General features: G+C 41.5%; 1 protein-coding gene across 4 annotated transcripts in view; it reads left to right on the top strand.

Moving 5' to 3' along the window:
- HECW1 (HECT, C2 and WW domain containing E3 ubiquitin protein ligase 1) overlaps positions 1–19,817 on the top strand; it is a 282,245-nt gene that overhangs the window by 130,200 nt on the left and 132,228 nt on the right. For all 4 annotated transcript variants that reach the window (XM_030009575.1, XM_030009573.1, XM_030009571.1 and 1 more), the window contains one exon: positions 14,474–14,568. In XM_030009575.1, the coding sequence (XP_029865435.1) occupies positions 14,474–14,568 (95 nt within the window). The remainder of the gene's footprint in view (positions 1–14,473; positions 14,569–19,817) is intronic.

The following is a 19,817-nucleotide window of genomic DNA, read 5'->3' as shown; positions in this document are numbered from 1 at the left end:
CCATCTCAAGCCAAGATGTAAGAAATCCTTCACTGTAGAGTGGCTCAACCAAATGCAGCAAAGTTACCTGCTTTCTCCTTCTACAGTCGAAATTGTGAAGTGAATCACAAAAGTCTCATAGTATGTATGCTTCCTGTAGAAGATGACTTTGTGGGCAAGCTTCAGAAGAGCAGCAGTGTTGGATGAGTCTGTCCACATCTTTGTAAAAGAGAGCAGAGAGGCTCAGTGCTGTGTTCCAACATCCCATACGGTTGTGAATCCAACTGTAGTCAAAAGCAGAAGTCCAGTCGTGATTCCTGCTAAAGACGTAATTTTTCTAATGAGTAGGTTTTTCCTCCTTCTTACTGATCTTTAGAAAGCATCGTACAGAGTTGTAGATCTAAATCTGATGAGCTCCATCCTTAATTCTCATTCTGATGTAAATCTTTCTCAGTTGATGCAGTTCCTGAGCCCTCCAGAGCCTCCCGCATGACACATGGGCACCTTCTTTCTCTCCCTTTGAGATCTTGGACACAACTTGACATCATCTGTAGGCAGAACTGCCTGTGAATTGCTTTCCTGTAAAGGAATTTTATATGCTGAGTGTTGTAGGACCAAGCTTATGGCTTATACATAGCTTGCTACTGGGCACAGTCCATATAGTATTGGCAGCAACAGACAGGTGTTGGCATTGTTAATGGCATGCAAATATACGAAAACATACCTAGAGCACAATCCCAGTTCCTAGAAAAGGAGTTGGTCACGCTGCCTTCCCTTTACTGCCAGAGACCTGAGCAGCTCTGAGGAAGGAATGGTCCATGGCACGTGTGAAAGGATGCACAGAGGCACTGATGTGTGTGTCTGTCTCCCTGGAGCCTCCCTTTTTTTTGTGGAGGAGGTGGTGGCAAATATGTGCAGCATCATGTAAAGCAGCAGTGATTTTGAAACTTGTAGCATGTGGGCCACAGTCAGACAGTATGTGAGCTGGTAGTGGAATATAAACCACAATAATGAGGCTGGTCAGAGTGTGTGAAGCTAGAATGCCAAGGGCTTTTCTCTTCACAATGTGTCTTATGATGGCTATCAGCATCTGAGATCCTCTGATCTGCAGAGATTGCATTGTTGCAGAGAAAGAAGAAACCTACAAAAGGAGCTGTGTGTCAAGCAGACAATTCTGGGATCTCCTGTGTGTCCCTGGGTAACCTGAGCTTTGAGTTTGTTTGTCTTTTACAAGTCCTCATTGGAAAAAGTAAATCTAGCTAAACCTGCACATGCCACACTCCCATCCCCGCTGAGCTTAGCAGTGGTACATGGGAGAGGAGCTTTGGTGGCATTGTTTTAAAACCATACGGCCAAGTTTTTATCCTTTATATCCAGATGCAGCACTGTGTTTGCAAAGGCATCACACTGATGGGGTTTCACCAACCAGTGGCATGGCTCACAAGTCTCTGTGAGAACCAAAGGATGTAAGTGCGCTTTCTCTGCCTGTGGTTTCTCAGCAAGTGGAATGAACTTAGGCCCTGCTATTGTAAAGCAAAGCGTTCGTAAGACTAAAAGGAGAGGAGAAGAAAAAAACCATACCTCAGCAGCATAGCTGGCATGCAGCTTTTATTCAAGGCTCATGGTTCTGAGTGGGCAAACCCAATTAATTATAAATGCTTTGGATGTGTAAACAAGAGAACATCTCTGTGTTTTGAAGACACAGAAGTCTCTTTTCCTCTGCTAAATTAATGCTTACAAGATCTACCCAGGTAAGTCTTTGATGTACTAAGACCAGACCTCAAAGAATGCTGTTTTTCAGAACAACGGAACTTTGGGGAATTTTGGTCATTGGGTAATTACAGTGCAAGGCTGTTCATCTCACACGTGTATTTAATAACGGAACAAGTATTTAGTGATAGAATTACATATTGTTCACTGCCGTTCACCTCCTTTCTGCAAAGAAGGAAAAAAGTATGTTGGAAAGGAATAAAATGTTTGCAAGATGGTGATGTGAATCCAGGAACCAGTGTGCCAACGATCTCGATCTCCACTGCACTGTTATTGTACTGTGACTGTCTTTTGCCTTCAGTAGGCTTACAGTGCCAAAACACTGGTGCAGCTGTTCTCGTTTTCTCCTCACGCTGTGTAGACCTGTTAGATGCCTTGCAAATAAGACCAAATAATCCTGAGGTGAAGGGAGAGGTGCATGCCTTTCCTTGGGTTGCTCCCTGGTACATTTTCCTTGCCTTTAATGCCACTGCCTGGAATACTGGCCTTCATTTTGGTCTTCCAGATTTTGCAAATGATTCTCTTCCAAAATTGTCTGCAAATAGTTCTGCTCTGGTAGTTGGGAAAGCAAAGAGTTTGAATTGTCATACTTGCCATCACATTCTTGGTATGTGTAACCTGTTACCAGTTGCCTAAGAGAGTACCACAATATATCTTCTTATTCTTCCCTGTGAGCTCTTACTTCAATCTAAAGTACCGTTTTGCTGTCTTCTTTTACTTGTATTAGGGTATTTGTACTATGACAGCGATGAACAGTCTTTGTTGTATGATAACATGATGCGTAATTCTCTTAATCACTCAAAATTAGTTTTTTAATTTGATGATTAGAAATAGCAGCAACAAACAATAATGTGCTTAGTGTAGTGGGTTACTGAAACAATTTGAGCAATAGGAAGCTGCTTCTACAAGCTTTTGAATTTTCATTCAGCCATCTTCTCAAATTGACCGTTTCTTGCTTCGTTGTCATGGAAATATTAGGCTAAAAATATCTTTAGATACACAGTAGAGACAAGGAATGTGTGCATACTGATTCTGAAGTGTGATAAATGTATTAAAAAATAAAAGCAGCCCTTATTATGGTATTGTGAGTAATAGTGCTAAGCTTTTGGCTTCTCTTTTACATCCAAGTGCAAAGGATTTTTTCTTGATAATATTCATGTCTTGTTGCCCAAGGACTTAATTGCAAGACTCTCTTTGTATACCGCATGGCACATGCTTGACTGACTGTAATAGCTCCCAATCAGAGCGAATACTGAGTTTTAATATTGCGTGGTCTGGCTGCTAAACACAAAGAAACTGTTGTTGTAAAGCATTCTTATAGTGACTGAAGAGAGCTTAGCACTTGAAGTTGTGAATAGATAGGGCTTCTGACTGGGAGAGTTTGCAGAGGAACAGGAGAAAGGGCTTAATGTGTAAGAGGAGCTGGGGGAACAGTGAGGTCCATGATGGGTGGTTTTGGCACTAACATCTTCAAAGGTAACTTTCTTGGAAAAAAAAAAAAGAAAGACTGACTCAAGGGAATGTTCTGTTTCTAATGTGAAATTCAGTTATGCTTATCAGACATGTGATTAAAGGCCGGCTCAAGAAGTGCTGTAGCAGGTGTCTTGAATTAAACTGCTACCAATGTAAATGAAAACATGAATCCTCCCTAATTCAGTACTTGGCTGGGTTTGGAGCTGCAAGATGTTCCTTTTCATGTTGTTGTCTCCCTTCACAGAGCAGGCACCAGGTAGTTATGGCTTACACCTTCCTAAATACTAATCATTGATCATAAGGCTGATGTAATTTTCTGCTTCTATAAATCCAAAGCAATGATTGGTCCACCCCTGTTCTGAGATCAAGGGGAACAAAAACATGTTGTGATGTAGAGGGCTGTTTGAGGCACTTGGCTTCTGAAGTTCATGCATTATCTCTTGCTCAAGGCTGTGCCTGAAGGCATAATCCACTCATATGTATTTAATTAAGACTTTAAACTGCTGTTGCCCTGATAAAATCAAGGAGCTGATGGTTCACAGGCATCTGCTCTAGGAGACAATTAACTTGAGGCAGACATAAAGCCTAGAAGCCTAAAGGATATATTGCGACAGGAGCAGTAGAGAAGAGCTTGCCTCATCTGGGACAACCCAGTGGCTGTACATCACAGTAAAGAGAGGAGAGGGGTCCCCAGCTCTGCCCAGCCCTTCTCTTTTGTGGAGCTGTGAGCTATTGTATAGCTTTGAGTTTATACCTTTCTCTGTCGTCTCTGAGTCACCTTCACAGTGCCTCTGCTGACACTCAGAACAAAGCACAGGGATGTCAGTGTTTCTGTATATTTATTTTCTATCTGTTTATGTTGTGTTTTAATACATATTAGTGTAACTGAGAACACAGGCACTGTATCTCCAGTTCAAATTCTTTTCCCTAATATTGTCAGTAACTCTAATGTAGCTAAGGGGCCACTAATAGAGTGAAACAGATGGCTTTCTGCATGTGAGGCAAGGTTAATTTCCAGTGTACTGGAAGCATAGATATTTTTTTCTCTACTATTCAGTTTTGATGAAGAACTGTCAAGTCCATTGTAACCAAGATGATGAGCAGTTTTAAAACAGAAATGTTATTTAAAAGCTTAGTCTGATGTAATTGTTGCATTTTAGAAGTTATTTTAGATCATCTCCTTCATAAATAAATGAACCATGTGTTTGATTTTGCCTGCAATGTTGTTTTTCATGCAATGTGCATGAGTGTTTAGGATCAGAGAGCAAACTTTAGGCATGGTTTCCAGTTATTATGGACTCAACTATCACAGAGTTAAAAATGCTTTGATGATTGCAAGTTTTTCTCAAATAAATTGCTCACTTGCTAATGCTCATGGTGAAAAACTCATCGTTAAGCTGATTTACATAAAAACATTATACGCCTGTAGGCTCTGGAATTTCATTAAGTCTCAGTCTTAGTGCAGCCCTTATATTTTGCTGTTTGCAATGACTAAAATGTCTCTCAAACAGCTTTTCCTTCTTCTGATGAAAGACAGGTAAGTTGTTACACCCTCCCGCCTCCCATCCCCAACTCTTTCACTCAGATTGGTGCCTATCAGTCCTTTCTTTACAGCAGTCCATAAAAGATAGATAGCACTGTTGTGTTTGACTGTAAGTAAAGAGATAAAATTCTTGCCTGTTTTGGGCTGGATCCCACTGTCTTTATGAATATGGAGCAAATAGTTCTGTTGGTTTGATTGGGATGAGAAATGACTCAGTGTCAGGAATGGTGAGACTGAGTCCTTTTTTTTCTTTTTTTCCACCATCTCACATATCTGAAGATAATTTTAGGAGGAAATGATTATTTTCAAGGATATGAGTTGTCTGAGCAAACCAAATTTCAATTTCATTACTCATGTTATACAATAAAACTTAAGAAGTGGGTAATAGAGAATATGCCCCAGTGCAAACTACAGGTTCTGATCCTAGCTACATAAGGGCTAAAACACCTTTTTATTAAAGACATTTAGCATCTTTAGCTACTGGCTGGGCAGTGGCATCCTTCTGCTGACCTTTCCTGTGGTGGATATCTGCAGAAGCTTTGCCTTGCTCTACTCTGCCTTGACTCTAGTTGTCAATCTAAACACCGTCAGTCTAAACACCAGACTTACTGGGCACTTTGATGGTACAGACCCTTGTCCATGATGAACTGGACTTTCATAAGGGCTGCTGGATAGCTGTAGATTTTAATGCATTCCAACCCCTGCCCATCTGGACAGAATTTGAGCCAGTAGACTGACCATAAATCCCATTGCCATCTCCCTGTGTTTGCCTAACTGGGAGCTTGAATCTAAGTCCCCCAGTACATGCATTGTGTTCCCACCATGAGGGCAGCTGGCAGTGCTCATCTGTTGTAACAAGACTGAAACAGTGCTTTGCTACCTGCTCTCCTAAAATCCTTCTCTACTCAAGCCTATGACCACCACAAATGACAGGTTTTTTTCTTCACCATCTTGCCTGGTTTTGTCCTGCCTTCTCTCTCCCCACCTAATCCCCTAAGCTGCCTTCATCTCTTCCTTCAATAGGGACAAATCGGCAGTGGATTCATATTCTCCTCTTCCATGCTACTTGGCACAGTGGGGAGATACTCAGGGATACAGTCCTCTGGCTTCGAGAAGAGGTGCCCAAACGTGGCAAAGCCAGGAAGAGCTTAGATCTGTATTGCAGAAAAAGTCTGTCTTAGCGCCATGCTGGAACATGCTCAGCACAGATAGGATTTCCTGGGCATTTAGATGATAGTCAAAGATGTCTCAAATAAGCATATCAAACTGCATTTTTTGGAGAGGCTTATAAGTTAGCTGAATTTTAATGTACTTTTATAGGAACAGCAAAAGATACGTGCTTAGTCTAGTGACTTCTGTTCCATATTAACATGGGTAAAAGGAAAGGTCTTCAGAAAGCTTTAATGGGTAAAACCCCATGGTTCTCCCTTACCCTCAAAGCTACAAATTTCTGGATGAAATTTTCTTGCTGTGCATCTCTGTAGATCTGAGGTAGACATCCAGCATGCAAAATTTTATTCCAAATGCATTTATCTCTGAAAATGTATAAGCAACTGAAAACAAGGTTTATAATGAAAAATGTCAAGCAGCTTCAGTAATCAGCAATGCTAGATGTCCTGCTTGTATGGAGAAATATATACAAATACTGGAAATTAATGTATAAGCACACATCCATTCCAGTTGCTATCATTCTTTAGTAATGAGTCTTGCCAATAGGACAGTTTCTATGAGGGTAGCACACAAGCAACAGCCTATGGGAATTAGATCTGTATGTTCTTCCTGAATAGCAGTTTGCAGAGCCACATTGTTGTATCTCTCCTCTGATAGAAGCTCCTGGATACCTTTATTTTCATAAGGCAAAAATGGTGTGATTTTGTCTGTCTTATGCTCAGGAGTCTATACCTGAAAAATTCCTGAGTAATGATAATGAGTCACAGTGCAGTCATGGGTAAGCAGACGCATGTCACTTCATATGAACAGCATAGTAGTAGAGGTGGATTATACAAAGCTAGACCCAAAATCAGTGTAGTATGGAGCATGCAACACTGAGGGCTCCAACAAGTGAAGCTAGGACAGAGGAGACTGGCCCACTGACTATGAGGATTTATCACTAGCCATTAGTGATTAGCGTACTAATTTACCATACTACTCTTGTGGTGGTTGGAAGCAGGTAGCTCCTGAATCAAATTATCATGCAAAGGAAATAAAAGTGAAAGTCAATAGTAGAGAGTATCCGCAGATCACAAATAACAACAGAACAAAAAATCAATGATATAATAAATGATATTAATCAGCTTTCCTATTATAAAGGAGGTAACTCTGGCCCTGAACATGCAAGCCTTGTGAAGCAGTAGCGGTCTCTGACAAAACCATCTGAAGATGAAATAAAATTACTAAGTTCATCTAATCTGTTCTTCAAATATCAGTTACAACTACAAGTACTGAAATACATTATTTATTGTTGCAGAGTTAAGGTTATTTGAATGTTCTAACTGTGCATTTCTGCATCTTGACAAGTTTGGATTTTGGGGTTAAATTTAATCTTGATTAGAAGTTTTCTGGGTGTTCTACTGCTTGGTTTTGAGCTATTACAGTTTGCTTGCAAAGGTTTGTGCCTGAAATTGTTGATATGTACTGGTCAGAAATTCTTTCTCCAGGTACTTTTTTCTTTCATGCCTGGAAGCATTATAATAATCTGAAAGGTGAGATTTTAAAATCTCCTATCTCCCAGTTTCTCAAAAAAGTCTTTTAACAGTCTGTTCACATGTGTTTGCACATTTTAGAGCAGGGCAAGGAAAAGGTCATCAGAAAATTGGAAGAAATTCTGCAACTGGGATTAAAGAAACGCATCTGTTTAGGCCTTGTTTGGTTTTAAACTGTTAGTTGTCTAAAAACTGAGGAGCCTTATGGAAAACCGTAGGCTGTTGTGATACTAAACAAATTCTGTGAGCAGATGTGGTTTACGGCTTAAGGAAATACACAGTCCATAGGTGGCTGAGTGGCAGACCAGCTTGATGGCTGTAGTGTCACTGTTGCATATGGATAGGCAATTCCTGGAACAGGCAGTTTTTCTGATACAGCACAATAAATAAGAGCCATTGTGTATACGGAGCAGCAGCAGCCATACATGATGGAAATAAACAGTACCGTGTATCGATGCTGTAGATACAAATTAGATTTGCCAGTAATAACCTTACCTTTCATCTTCATTGTGTGTCTTAATTCTTTGCTGACAGGGCAGGTCTAGTATCAGGAGAAACTACCTAAATTTATCTAAAAGCTGTTGATGCTTAGGGAAAGGCTTGCGCTGATGCAGGAGCATTGGGTTGCAGCTCTTTGGGTTGCACAGTTTATCTGCTCTCTCTATACTTCCACCAGTATTCAAATAAAAGAGATGGGCACTGGAGGCAGCAGCAGGTGGAGAAGGGTGGTCAGGCGTGAGAGGTGGACAGGACGTACACTTGCGCACTGGGTGTCACAGGTAGCTGCTGATACAGCTCATACATTGTGCTCCATGCTTCATGAAGCTCTTGGCGAAAGGGTGCTTTTTTTCTCTTTCTTCTTCAGGTTTGACTTTCTTACTCTTTCCTTCTCTGCCTTTCCTTGCCTTGTTTCTTTTTCCCTGCTTTCTTCTCATTTATTCAGATTTAGACAGTCCTAGTCTTTCTCACCTCTCCCCTGTCCCACACTCTGTACAGTGATTCTCTTCTAATCTCAGTCCTGTCCTTCCCTCAACTTTGACATCGATGCCCTTGCTTAATCAATTCCAGTACTGCAACACCTCACTTAAACTGCCTTTAATCTCTCTCTGTTTTGGTTTCCTATTGTAATTCCTTGTCCTATTTTTTTCATATGCCTCTCCCAGTTTCCCCATGTATTCAGTCAGTTCTTCCCTCCATTGACTCCCTATCTCCACTTTGACACCTTCTGTCTCCACTTCCAGAGATCACCATGGCTACTTTAATTCAAGATGGTCCGGCAGCGATCTGATTATAGCACAGTATCATATGTTTATTCCACTTCTGGGTCCTCTATAGGGAAAACTTTATGACTCATAACTTAATTGCTTCACTCCTTGATTTGGTTCACTTGGTTCCCACCCACTTACCAAAGACAGCTACCTTTTCATTACTGGTTTTTGACACCTCTCATTTTTTATGCACAATGTTTGCCCAAAAGAGCAACAACAGCTCTTTTAGTAATAGACTGAATTGATCACAAACGACTCAGTTTTTAAGACTGGCATTACTTCCCTGAGAGGTTGTTCAGGGCTGAGAAATGCTTACCTAATGCCTAGTCACCTCTGCTATTTAATTGAAACAAAGACTATCATGGGAGTATATCACAACCAGATTGTGAAAGTGTCTCAAGTGTATCACACACTCCTATCAAACACCAGCTGACACTTCCTACCTCCCCCAAAGAATATCATTTTGTGTTTCCTTGAAATACTCGTTAAACTGAAACCCCTGAACATCCTAATAAGGGAAACTGCTTAATCCTGGCAGTGCTTCTTTTTATATTTGAGAGAATAAATCCACCTTTAAGTGAAAGCTAAGCCTCTGAGACCAGATGAGTCTTAGTAAGTGAAGAGCAAAGGATTACAAGAGCAAGTGAACTTTTGAGAAGAGATTTAGGGCAATTTTGACACCTCTGAAGGAATGAGGAAGATGAGTAGGAATGGAAGTATTTTAAAGGGAAAGGGTATAAAATAAACCAACAGGAGCAATAACACTGCCAGGAAAGAAGAATGGGTGGATGAGGGGAACTAGGACACCTCTTTGAGGTTTTCAACCTTCAATATCTCCAGCTGCAATTCATCAGCAGACCCTACTAGATTTTATCTCCTCCCACTTCAGTTTAGTAAGGAGTAGGGTATTTTCAAGGGCTGGGTGATTGTAGAGGCAATATAGAGTATTGCCAAGAAGGGTAATGTTCAGCTGGTAAATTCATTTTCCAGTTAATTTGCAAAACTGATTTGGTAACTGAGATAACTCAGGGCTTTGATATAGAAATAATTTTCTGCGGACTGGATTTTTTTTCTTGTGAGAGGGATGAAGCTCCATGGCAGAGTTGTTCTTTGGCAAAACTCAAACTTCTTAGAGTTTTTCTCTGAACGAGGAGTGGCCTCTGTGGTGTCCAGGGATGAGCTACATCTCAGCTCCTCTCCCTTCACCGTGAGCATCCCTGCTATGTGGCCCACAGAGGCGCTTGCAGGCTGTGGTGCAAGGAGCAAAAAAGAATTGCCCCTCCTGTTGCCTGGCTCTGATTACCCTGCCTTGCGGGCTTTTCTTTCAAGCAGCTGTATTTTCTGCATCTGTGATAGTTACAGCAGTGGATCTGAGCATAAAACTGGGGACTGTCTTATTTATGTCAGTGCGATGGAAGGCTGTAACATAGCCATGGTATAATGGAGATACCAAGCCTGGTGTAAAGGGAATACAGTGCTGTTTTGTTCTTGATCCATGAAAATTGCTGAGTAGTTTGGTAATTGTCATGGGCACGAGTATGTCTGAGCATCTTTAGACATCTCATCTCTTGGAAAATTTACCAGTCTAACTGCCATTTATGCTAATTGAAACAAGAGTTTAACCTCATTACTTCCTGACTTTAACATCACAACTTCATTACCTGATCCAGCGAGCTGCTACTCATAATTACTGAGATGAAAAAAACATGTATTTGTTTATAACTGGGCATTAACTGGACAACACTTGCTCCTGACCTGTGCACTGTGCCATGTAGCTAGGGCAGCAGGACAGAGTTAAATAGTCTCCTTTATTCCAGAACAAGCTAATCAGCAAGACTACAGTGCAGACAGCCCTTATAACTACATATTGCGTATGAATGCCAGCTGGATAATATTCAGGTTAATTTATATCACTGCTTTGCCTATACATACAGTGCTCTCTGTCTGCAGAGGCAGTGGTACCAAGCCAGTGAATGTCTGCATGTGTTTTGGAAATGTCTCAGAGGTGATTCAGGAATACAAGAACAATCTTGAGATGGACTAAAACATTAGGACTCTGTTGAAGTGAAAAACATAGCATCAATGATGTTATTCTGAACAGATGGCTTGCAGCCAAAAAAAGCCCAACTAGGGTCTAAGTGGCATTTTTGCACATAAAGATACTGTATGTAATTTTGCAAGCTTTATACTTTTAAAAGTTTTATCTATCCATTGACAATAACCATTTTCCTAATATTTTCACTCTGAAAAAGATCTGGGACAAAGGGGTGGGGGTGGGGGAATCAGAAAAAAAGAAAATGTTCCCCTGATGTTTCTAGAGCAATTTCTCAATCTGTGAAGGCCCCCATAAGACATTTTGCTGTCAGATCTGCTCTCTGAATGAAACTTTTGTCATTCATTAATCACTGCCTCAAATAGTGCCTGATGGATGTCTCCACCTCTGCCACTGTTTTGAATTGGGTGTGACACCTGCATCTCTCTGGGTTGCCTTCTTGCCAATTTGCATCTGTATGTGGGCAGTTTGATTTAAAATTAAATTAGAAATAGTAGTTGTGTGAAACTGAGAGGAATCTTCAATACCCACATGGTTCTTTCCAAATACATGTTCAATCATCTTAGTAATCCTTTGTCCTTGAAAGCAATACTAATATCCAGAATACCTACATAAGGATACATTCCTTCCTCCTTCTGTTCTCTCTGTCTAATACTTGTAGTTTAATTAAATAGATTCTTTTAAACCATAGTTTCCCAATGTACGTGGTAACTGATTTCCTACTTGTCAACCTACAGCAAGATGTCCTGCTGTGAGGTCTGAACGTTGTCATACAGGCTAGTACCTGAAGTTACATTTTATTAACTACATGAGTTAATAAAAATTAAAACAAAACAAAACAACCCTTCTCTTTATTCTAGCTCTTAATGTTCCATGCAAACTGTAGCTAGAAATCTCCAGGGGAGAGGAAAATTAAGATTTGAATAATTGGTGAGAACTGCATGTTTTAGCTATTGTGGTATCCTCAGCTTTTGCTGTCTTCTCAGTGAGTAAATGAGTTAGCTGCTGAGCTGTTAAAAGTCCTGTAGAGAAAATTGCAACGTGAAAATTCAATCTGGACTTGCAGTTTTTCAGCCCCAGAAGCTCATCCAGCTTTTTTGCTGCCAAAAGAAAACAACTGCTGCTCCCAGGTGCAACAATGGGGTTGCTTGCTCAGCTGCACTGACACCACAAGTAATTCTTCTGAATTTGCAGAAGTTCGTTTGGGGCATAGTTGCAAATTAAACCCCAGGATGGGCAACAAAGCCCCTTGTGGAGGTGCTGAAGGACTCCGTAGCCTGTTCCACTTCTCATGGAGTGCTGTGAAGTAAAAACCACACATGTACACATCTGTCCATATAGTGGGAGAGGCATGTATTTTCACCATGTGAGCAGAAATGTGCCCCCGGGTGCCTGATGAAGAACAAGCTATGGGGAAGGAAAATACAGTGGCATATTAACTGCACTGGCACTGTGCTTCTCGTCGATGGATTGCATGTCCCTGGTGCCTCCTCAGGGAGGAGTGCTGAGAAGCCACCTGGAAATGAGAAGCGCTCGATCTACTTGGGAACATAAGCTCTTTGGTTTTCATTTCCCAAGTCACATTTGAAAATTGGGAAGGCTTTACACTCCTAAAACTATTTTGTCTTTCAAAAAACAAATCGGGATTTATTTTTCCTCCTGTGTATCTGTAGGTGTCAGGGTGTTGTCCCACAAACAGGGTTTGTTTACTCAGTGTGCAAGCCAGTAACACACAGAGTCGAGGTATTTTCAAATTAATTTCATTGATGCACACGAATGGGTGCCTGTCTCAAGACAGCACACCTTTGTCTCAAGAATTCCCACATTTATATACTTAAGTAATACATATTCATTATTATTTCCCTTAATGATTGGTTCTTTCTTCTTTGCTTCTCATGTAAATCAGTGCACAGACTCTGTCTTCTTTCTTCATTGTCTTCTTTTGAGTCGGTGGTCACGATCTCCCCTGTAGGAATTACCTTTTACCCACTTCTTCCCTAATCTTGGCAGTTCCGAGTGGTTCTTCAAGGTCTATTGACCAGACCACAATCTATTATGTTTTGTGACAAACATAAAGCCTCATTGTCTAGTAGTTAGTTCCTAAACCCTAAATCATGTCTAGTTATTGTTTCTCTATTTTAAATATTAACCGATGGGGGCTGTACACAGGACTTCAGCAGCTCCCTGGTTATTTTAATCATATTATACATACTAATTGATAACAAGGGTAAGCAATTCAGACCTGAGTTTTTGAGGGTCTCCACCCCTATTCATGTCCCCACATTTTGCTTCCACCTGGGGTGCTGCATGGTTTTGGGAGGGGGGATCTACCAAACAGCATATCACAGCACCATAATCTGTGGCCAAGGTTGCAGCTCTGAACATTGCATAATCTTTTGTCACAGCTGCACTGATTTTGCTTATTTTGTTACTGGTGTTAAAACAGCAATGCAATTTGTACGTTAAAACATTGGCATTCCTTTATTACTTTCTTACATAGGCACTTTAGTTACAGTGAGCAGAATTGTGGCTCTGCAAGCAAAGGTTGGTGTTTTCCCTGTACCTCAGCAGCAGCTGCAGAGCAAGATGTTAAGGAAAAACTTGATTATGAGAAGCACCTTCAAGTATATTATGGAGCAGCTGAAAATTTTCATGGCATTATCCAGTTAAAATTGCAAGATGCGAATGCTGCTTTTATTTAAATAGGCATTTTTCAGATCCCACAAACATACCTGTGACATATGTACAGTGCATATCTGCTGCTTCCTAGCTGTATGTAGGCACATATCAACCCAGTTCACATCCTAGTTTACTATGGAAGAAAACTCCTGCCTGCAGGATGTGCTTCAGCAAGTTACCAGGTCCAGGTGAGTGAGTGGGATTACGGCACATACTAGCAATTTGTATCTATTTGTAGTTACAGACTAACAGAGAAGCTGGCTGGAAGTATCTTTCCTTCTTGTAGCAGACAAGAAGGTGGGTGGTAAGGGGGTGATTGAACAAGAAGCTGATTTCACTTCTATGCCTTGACACAGTTATCAAAATGGGTTTTCCTCACTTAATCTATTTGTCTGAATATCAGTGCATGTGGCAAAAAGCAGCTCTGTGAGTCCAAAATCATGGTCTTGCTCGTGTTCCTCACCTAATTGAAATCTTTGAAAGTCAGTGGAAATACACTAAGATGGGATCTCGTGGTACCATACTGTTTTCTGAAAAATGTTTTAATGTAGTAACTGTCAAAGCAGTTAATCTGTGTGTGTCTATGTCCTTGCTCTGACCAAGGCCAGAACAAATTGGTTCAGTGAAACCTGTTGGCAAGCAACTATGGAATCTTGTTGTCCTAAGGAAGTTTCTCACTTTGTCTGCACGTTAGCGTTTGGTATGTCTGAACAGGGAGGGTTTCGTAGCTAAAGGATGCTCATCAGGTACCCTAAGGTCTGTCTGTTGTAACTGCTGCTCAGAAGAGATTGGGGTTTTAACCATTTTAAGTCGCAGGAACCGAACTCTAAATTTCACTTTGGCAAAGGGGGAGATTGGAGGCAGGAGGTATCCTGTCATGCCAGCCAACCTGGAATGAACCACTTGCAATTTAACTGCTTGCCAGCCTTGTGCCTGTGAGCTGCAACTGATTGTGCAGCTTCTCCTTGGCATTTCTTCTAATCTAAAATAATTCTCTTTTTTTTAGCTGAAACAAAGATCTGCTTCAAATACTACCATGGCGTGAGTGGGGCACTACGAGCCACAACTCCGAGTGTCACAGTGAAAAACAATGCAGCTCCCGTAAGTTATGCCAACCTTTTATTTTTTTCCATGTATGTTCCCTGCTGTCACTGTGCTATTTCTTACTTTCCCTGCCTGCTTTGTGTACTTCTGTATGAAAACTGAATATAATATTTGCTCTTCAGTGCACTGTGGTACAGAGAAATGGGAAGTCTTTCAGTTAAGATGTGGGTTTGTTCACCAACGGAATGTAGATTCAGCTCTCAATCCGTCACAGGTAACCTCTCTGATATGGGGCAAGTCCCATGTCCTAGCTGTATCCCATACTGTAAAGTTATCTTCCCTCTACTGGGTGTTGTGAGGCTTGGGTGATAGCTTTAGAGGATTTGGGATCCTTGGGTTGTAAATACAGTAATTGTCCAGAAGAGGAATAAGATTTTCCTATTTTAAGGTGCTTAGTTCAAAATCAAGGTCTGAGCAGTTTCATGGCAGTGCCTCTGAGTTCCAGGAACAGCTATGCTGTGACACACTCCCATCAGTGGTAAGAAGTGGGCATTCAGGCCCAATCTATCAAAGTACTGAAGATCATTTTTGACAGATTGAGGTTTCCTTGAGAGCAATTTTGGTTTGCTAGAGCTTAGCAAAGCTCTGTGGCTCAAATGGCTCTAAAAAGCTATGTATCTTGCCTGGTTTTGGAAAATTTGATCACCCTGAGGGTGAAGCATTTTTTAGAAGCCTGCAGAGAGACTTGCTGACCTCCAGAGCTTGTCTGGCCTTGCTGACAGAGTTCCACTGCCTGCCAGGCTTGTCTTGGCAGAGATCTGCATGAGCTGAGGAGTTTTAGTCCAACCAGCATTAGAAAAGGACTAGCTCAGATGTTGTTTAGTCTGGAAGATGAGTTCAGGAAAGAACTGTCTTACCTGTGGGTGTATGTAGGTTTCAGTGCACATCACTGAAGCTTACATTTTTAAACGTTGGGATTTTTTGGTTTGGTTTGTGGGTTTTGGGGGTGGGATGGCAGTGGGGCGTGGATTGGTTGGGGGTTTTGTTTGTTTGTTTGGGGGGGGTTGTTGTGGTGTTTTGGTGGTTGGTTGGTTTGTTTGTTTGTTGGTTTGGGGGTTTTTTTTGAATGGTCTCAAGTTAATATTTCTACAAAGGCTGAAAGTCTCCCATGCTGTGTGCTGGCTGTGTCTGATTGCACCAGGGCCAGGAAGGATTAGTTTTTTCACCCTTGACCCACGTAAAGACTTTTGGTGGTTTCTCTTTGCCTTCTTTTGATGCACACAGTAGCTGCAAACTGGATGCTGGGTAGGGGCTGATGGTGTGTCTTTTAGGAATAAAAGGCATTTATGTCTTGATGTGCCTGACATGCTCCCGGTAAAGTCATTCATCAGTTTCAGAGCCTGGAGGGTTTCCTTCAGCTGTCATCAGAGGAACACTATGATGTGGCCTTTGATATCTTCATTGTGCGGGGTGCTGAAAAGTTCTTTTTAGCCTGTAGTGAGTGGTGTCTTGTTGACTCAGGACTTGCTGTTCATTTCCTGGTTATCATCAATTTGGGGGGACAATCTATGTCAGTGATTTAGTCCCAGTCTTCTCTGAAAGGTAAGCCAGCCAACCAAGACAATAAATACAAGTAGGCTGAGAGATTAGAATAATTTTTTTGCATGATTCACATCCACGTCTTAGACGTGAGTTTGAACCAATTAAGCAAATTTTCCAGGTCTGGTATGGAAGGGTTACTCTTCATTATTAAGTATCAGCAATATGTTTTAAGTTAATAGAAGAATGTCTGAGGACCTGCGCCTTTGTAATATGCAACTATGTAATCTCTCCAAATTCTTCAGTTGAGGCCCTTATATATATGGGGAAATAAAGCAACCATTTGCTTTCAGCTGAGCAGGACTTGTGTTAAAAAGGAAATCCTCTTCATGCAGTACTCATGGTCTTTGTAGAGATCAGATGAGAACCACCTATTATGACCTTCAGCTGAGTATACTGTAAATGACTGAAAAATAAAATATGATTAAAAGTGGTATCAGATAACAGTTTTCCATTTGAGGGCCAAACTAGTGTCCTTGGAAGTAGCATTCTCTTCACATCATCTTCTAATTTTTCCTGCCTTTCTGGGTTGCAGAATAGCCTGTGTGGTTTTTGCCAGTTTTCCTTTGCAGACCAGAGAGGCCAGCAGTGTTGTGGGTGCAGCATCAGTTTCTCTGTTGTTTTCTCTTCATTGTTTTGTTGCGTGACATAAATATTTGGTGCATTGTAAGGCAAATACTAAGTGAAGACAACAAAAGCAAAGGAATGGCAACAAAGGTTATGCAATATGAACCTGGATGGAACCTCCTGTATGGGTGCAAGAGGAAAAAAAAGTGCTACAGATTTGAAAACTTTAGAGAAAAATATTGGGCTGATTCTTGCCTGTGTGAAGGCTTTCAGCTAAGTATGATCCTCCAAACTCCAGTCCCAGCTGAAACCATCAGATGGTTTCTCCATCTGGCTCTCTGCAGTACGTGTCCAACCTTTGTTACTGAAGTATTTGAACGTTTCACAGCATCCTGCACCATTGGCAAGTGGTGTTACTCTCACTGCACAGATGGGGAAGGGGATAACAAGGGATTTGCCCAGCCCTAGCCTTTTCTTACTTCTTGTGTGCCTCTGCACTGGCTGCTGGGGCACAGGTAATGTCATGCGAAGTGCAGACATTACCCTTAGAAGTGCAAACACGCATAGGCACTCACCTTTTGACTGTGATTTCACTAATTTCACTGATGGTGAATTCCAGACTTTTTTTTTTTTTTGAGTGGAAGGAGAGAGGGAGAAAGCATTCAAGAAATCCCAAAATATACCGCTATATCTATTTTTAAATGTATTTTTTCTAAATAATGGCGTGGAACAATGATCAGAAAATTCTTGTCCAAAAGGAGCAGCAAATATTCTGGTTTGTACTTTGCTCATCCATCATCATCCAGAGAGTAAATGCACAGCTTTCCTTATCCATGTTGCCAGGTCCCTCCCCATCCCTTTGCAGTGGCTCCACAGTGAAGTGTACTAGGTGGGCAGCCCTATCTCTTTTTTTCTTGTGTCTTGAATCATAATCTGAGGACAGCTGAACAGGGTAGCAGTAGCTTGTTTTATTTTCCTCTGTTTCTCTGTGTGATCAGTTAAGGGCAGTGACAGTCTAGTGCCATGCCTATAGCTCATCTGATGTCCCTGAGAACTCTTACCCTGGTGAGACTTGACACACAGGGCCCTTCGTGATCGAATTGGATGCATCAAATTCCTCAACTGTTTTTATTGCTCCAGTGATTCAGAGCACTGCCTCAGCGTCCCAGGCATGGCGTTTCTCACAGTACCAGCGAAAGCCGTGGTCCTCTGACTGCTGTGGCCTGGGTGCAGAGAGGGGCTCTGCTCAGAGGGAACCTTCTTCAAACACTGGGGCAGGTTCTTGCACATCCTTTCTGCTGGAAGAGGGAATCCTGTGGTCTGTGCTTGGAAATCTATCCTCTTTTGCAGTCAGTAGGAGTTTTAGCAGCGGCTGTGGGACCTTAGCGTGTTAGAAATAATAGCTTTGCAAGGAGAAAATCTCAATAGGGATCCTGCTGTGGGTATAGGGGCTGAAGTTTTTTGAAAAGCTGGTTGCCTTGAACGAAAGGGAGTTTTGCCATTGTAGTGACGGCATCACAAATTCACCCTGAAGCTTAGGCTGTCAGTAGGGGGACAGAGGGAACGAGGCTTTGTGTATTTGACACAAGCAAGCCTTTTCATTTGGCACAGCTTGGGAAAAAGATCCAGAGCAGGTGTCCTTTGAGAGGCAGCGTTTGAGGACAGGTGACCTTCTGGGGACAGTGTTTTCACTGCTAGCACAGACTCATCTGCAGCTGATGCTAGAGCCACCCAAGCGGATTCTGTCTGAGCCTCCGGGTGCGTGGTACCTCCCACAGCGGGGGCAGCAGCTGGCATATTGGCTGTTCTGTGCGTGTTCCATGTTGTCTGTCAATGAGACCTGCAAACACGGATAACCAGCAGTATCCTAACACCACGATTTAAAACAACAACAACAACAACAACAACAAAAACCCTTCATTGTCTGACTGTGGTTTGCTGCAATTGAAAAGGAAAAAGAAGCTGGAAGTAGTCATGCTGGGAGCTGTAAGCGGTTGCCAATCTTGTTCATGCACTGCTAAGACCATCTTTAACTGGCAGTTAAAAGGAATCCTGCTTCCAAAGGGGAAAAAAAGTTGCTGTGTTAGTTGGATGTCTTTGGTGCTTTAGGCTGAGTAGCATCTCACATTTCTTGTATTATGAATGTTCTGCTCCATTTGAGTTTATCTCCTTACACTGTAACCCAGTTATTAGAGCTGCCTCTCCTGCTGATTAGGATACCCTGCAGTTCATTTGTCGGTAAAAAGTCCTGTCACATTTTATCACCTGTGAATCGTCAAGCTTGAATATCTGGGAATGAAGGGCTGTGCACTTTGGCCAATTCATACATGGCAGGAGCACAAACGTGAATTTGGGGCAGCGGATAGGCCTGGGGGTAATGGCAGTAAAATAGATTGCCTGCAGTTCTGGAAAAAAGGAACATCCTGGCTGGCTTCTTTTTTTCTGGACTAGTCACATCCTGAAAGCAGTGTTGCTTATGCACAGTAGTTTATACTACTAAAGCATAAGCATGACTATGGTATGGATGAGCAGACAGTTTTCTCAGTAGAAAAGAACATTTTTCTAACATCTGGAACATTCGTCTATTTGTTACTCTTCATTTATTCGTAATGTTGTCACCACTAATTCATCTTTACATCAGACATTGTTGTAGAAAAACAATACAAGTTACATCAATTAATTCTAGCAATAGAAAAGTGTTACCTTGCTAGTGTGAAAATGATTTAACCTGAACGGGGCTCTTTTGCAGTAAAATAAAGGTGACATGAGAACAGCATACAGAATGAAAAAGAAGAACCTTTTCCCCTAAGAGTTTATAGCCTAAAAAGATAAATTGGATACATCACAATTAAAAGGCAGTAAGTGGAGAATCAATGTTTTAGCCTCAGGACAAATGTCTTCGCTAAATTAGGAGCATTCACTCTCTCTGTATTAGATGAAAAGTACCATGGCTGATCAAACCTCTGGAGCTTTCGTGCCACAGTTCCTGTCTCATAGATCATGATGGCACTCGTCAAATATGCTTAGCATTGTGGGGAAAGCTATGTAAATTGGAGCTAATTATTGAAAGAGACCTTCTCTGTGTTGTGTTTGTGTGGAAATGCTGCCTCAGCTGTGTTTCCCACAGCAGGAATTACTGC

Source organism: Aquila chrysaetos, chromosome 3 (assembly GCF_900496995.4).
Source record: "Aquila chrysaetos chrysaetos chromosome 3, bAquChr1.4, whole genome shotgun sequence".
In the NCBI taxonomy this organism is placed as follows: Eukaryota; Metazoa; Chordata; class Aves; order Accipitriformes; family Accipitridae; genus Aquila; species Aquila chrysaetos.
This window is presented reverse-complemented; position numbering and strand designations above follow the sequence as displayed.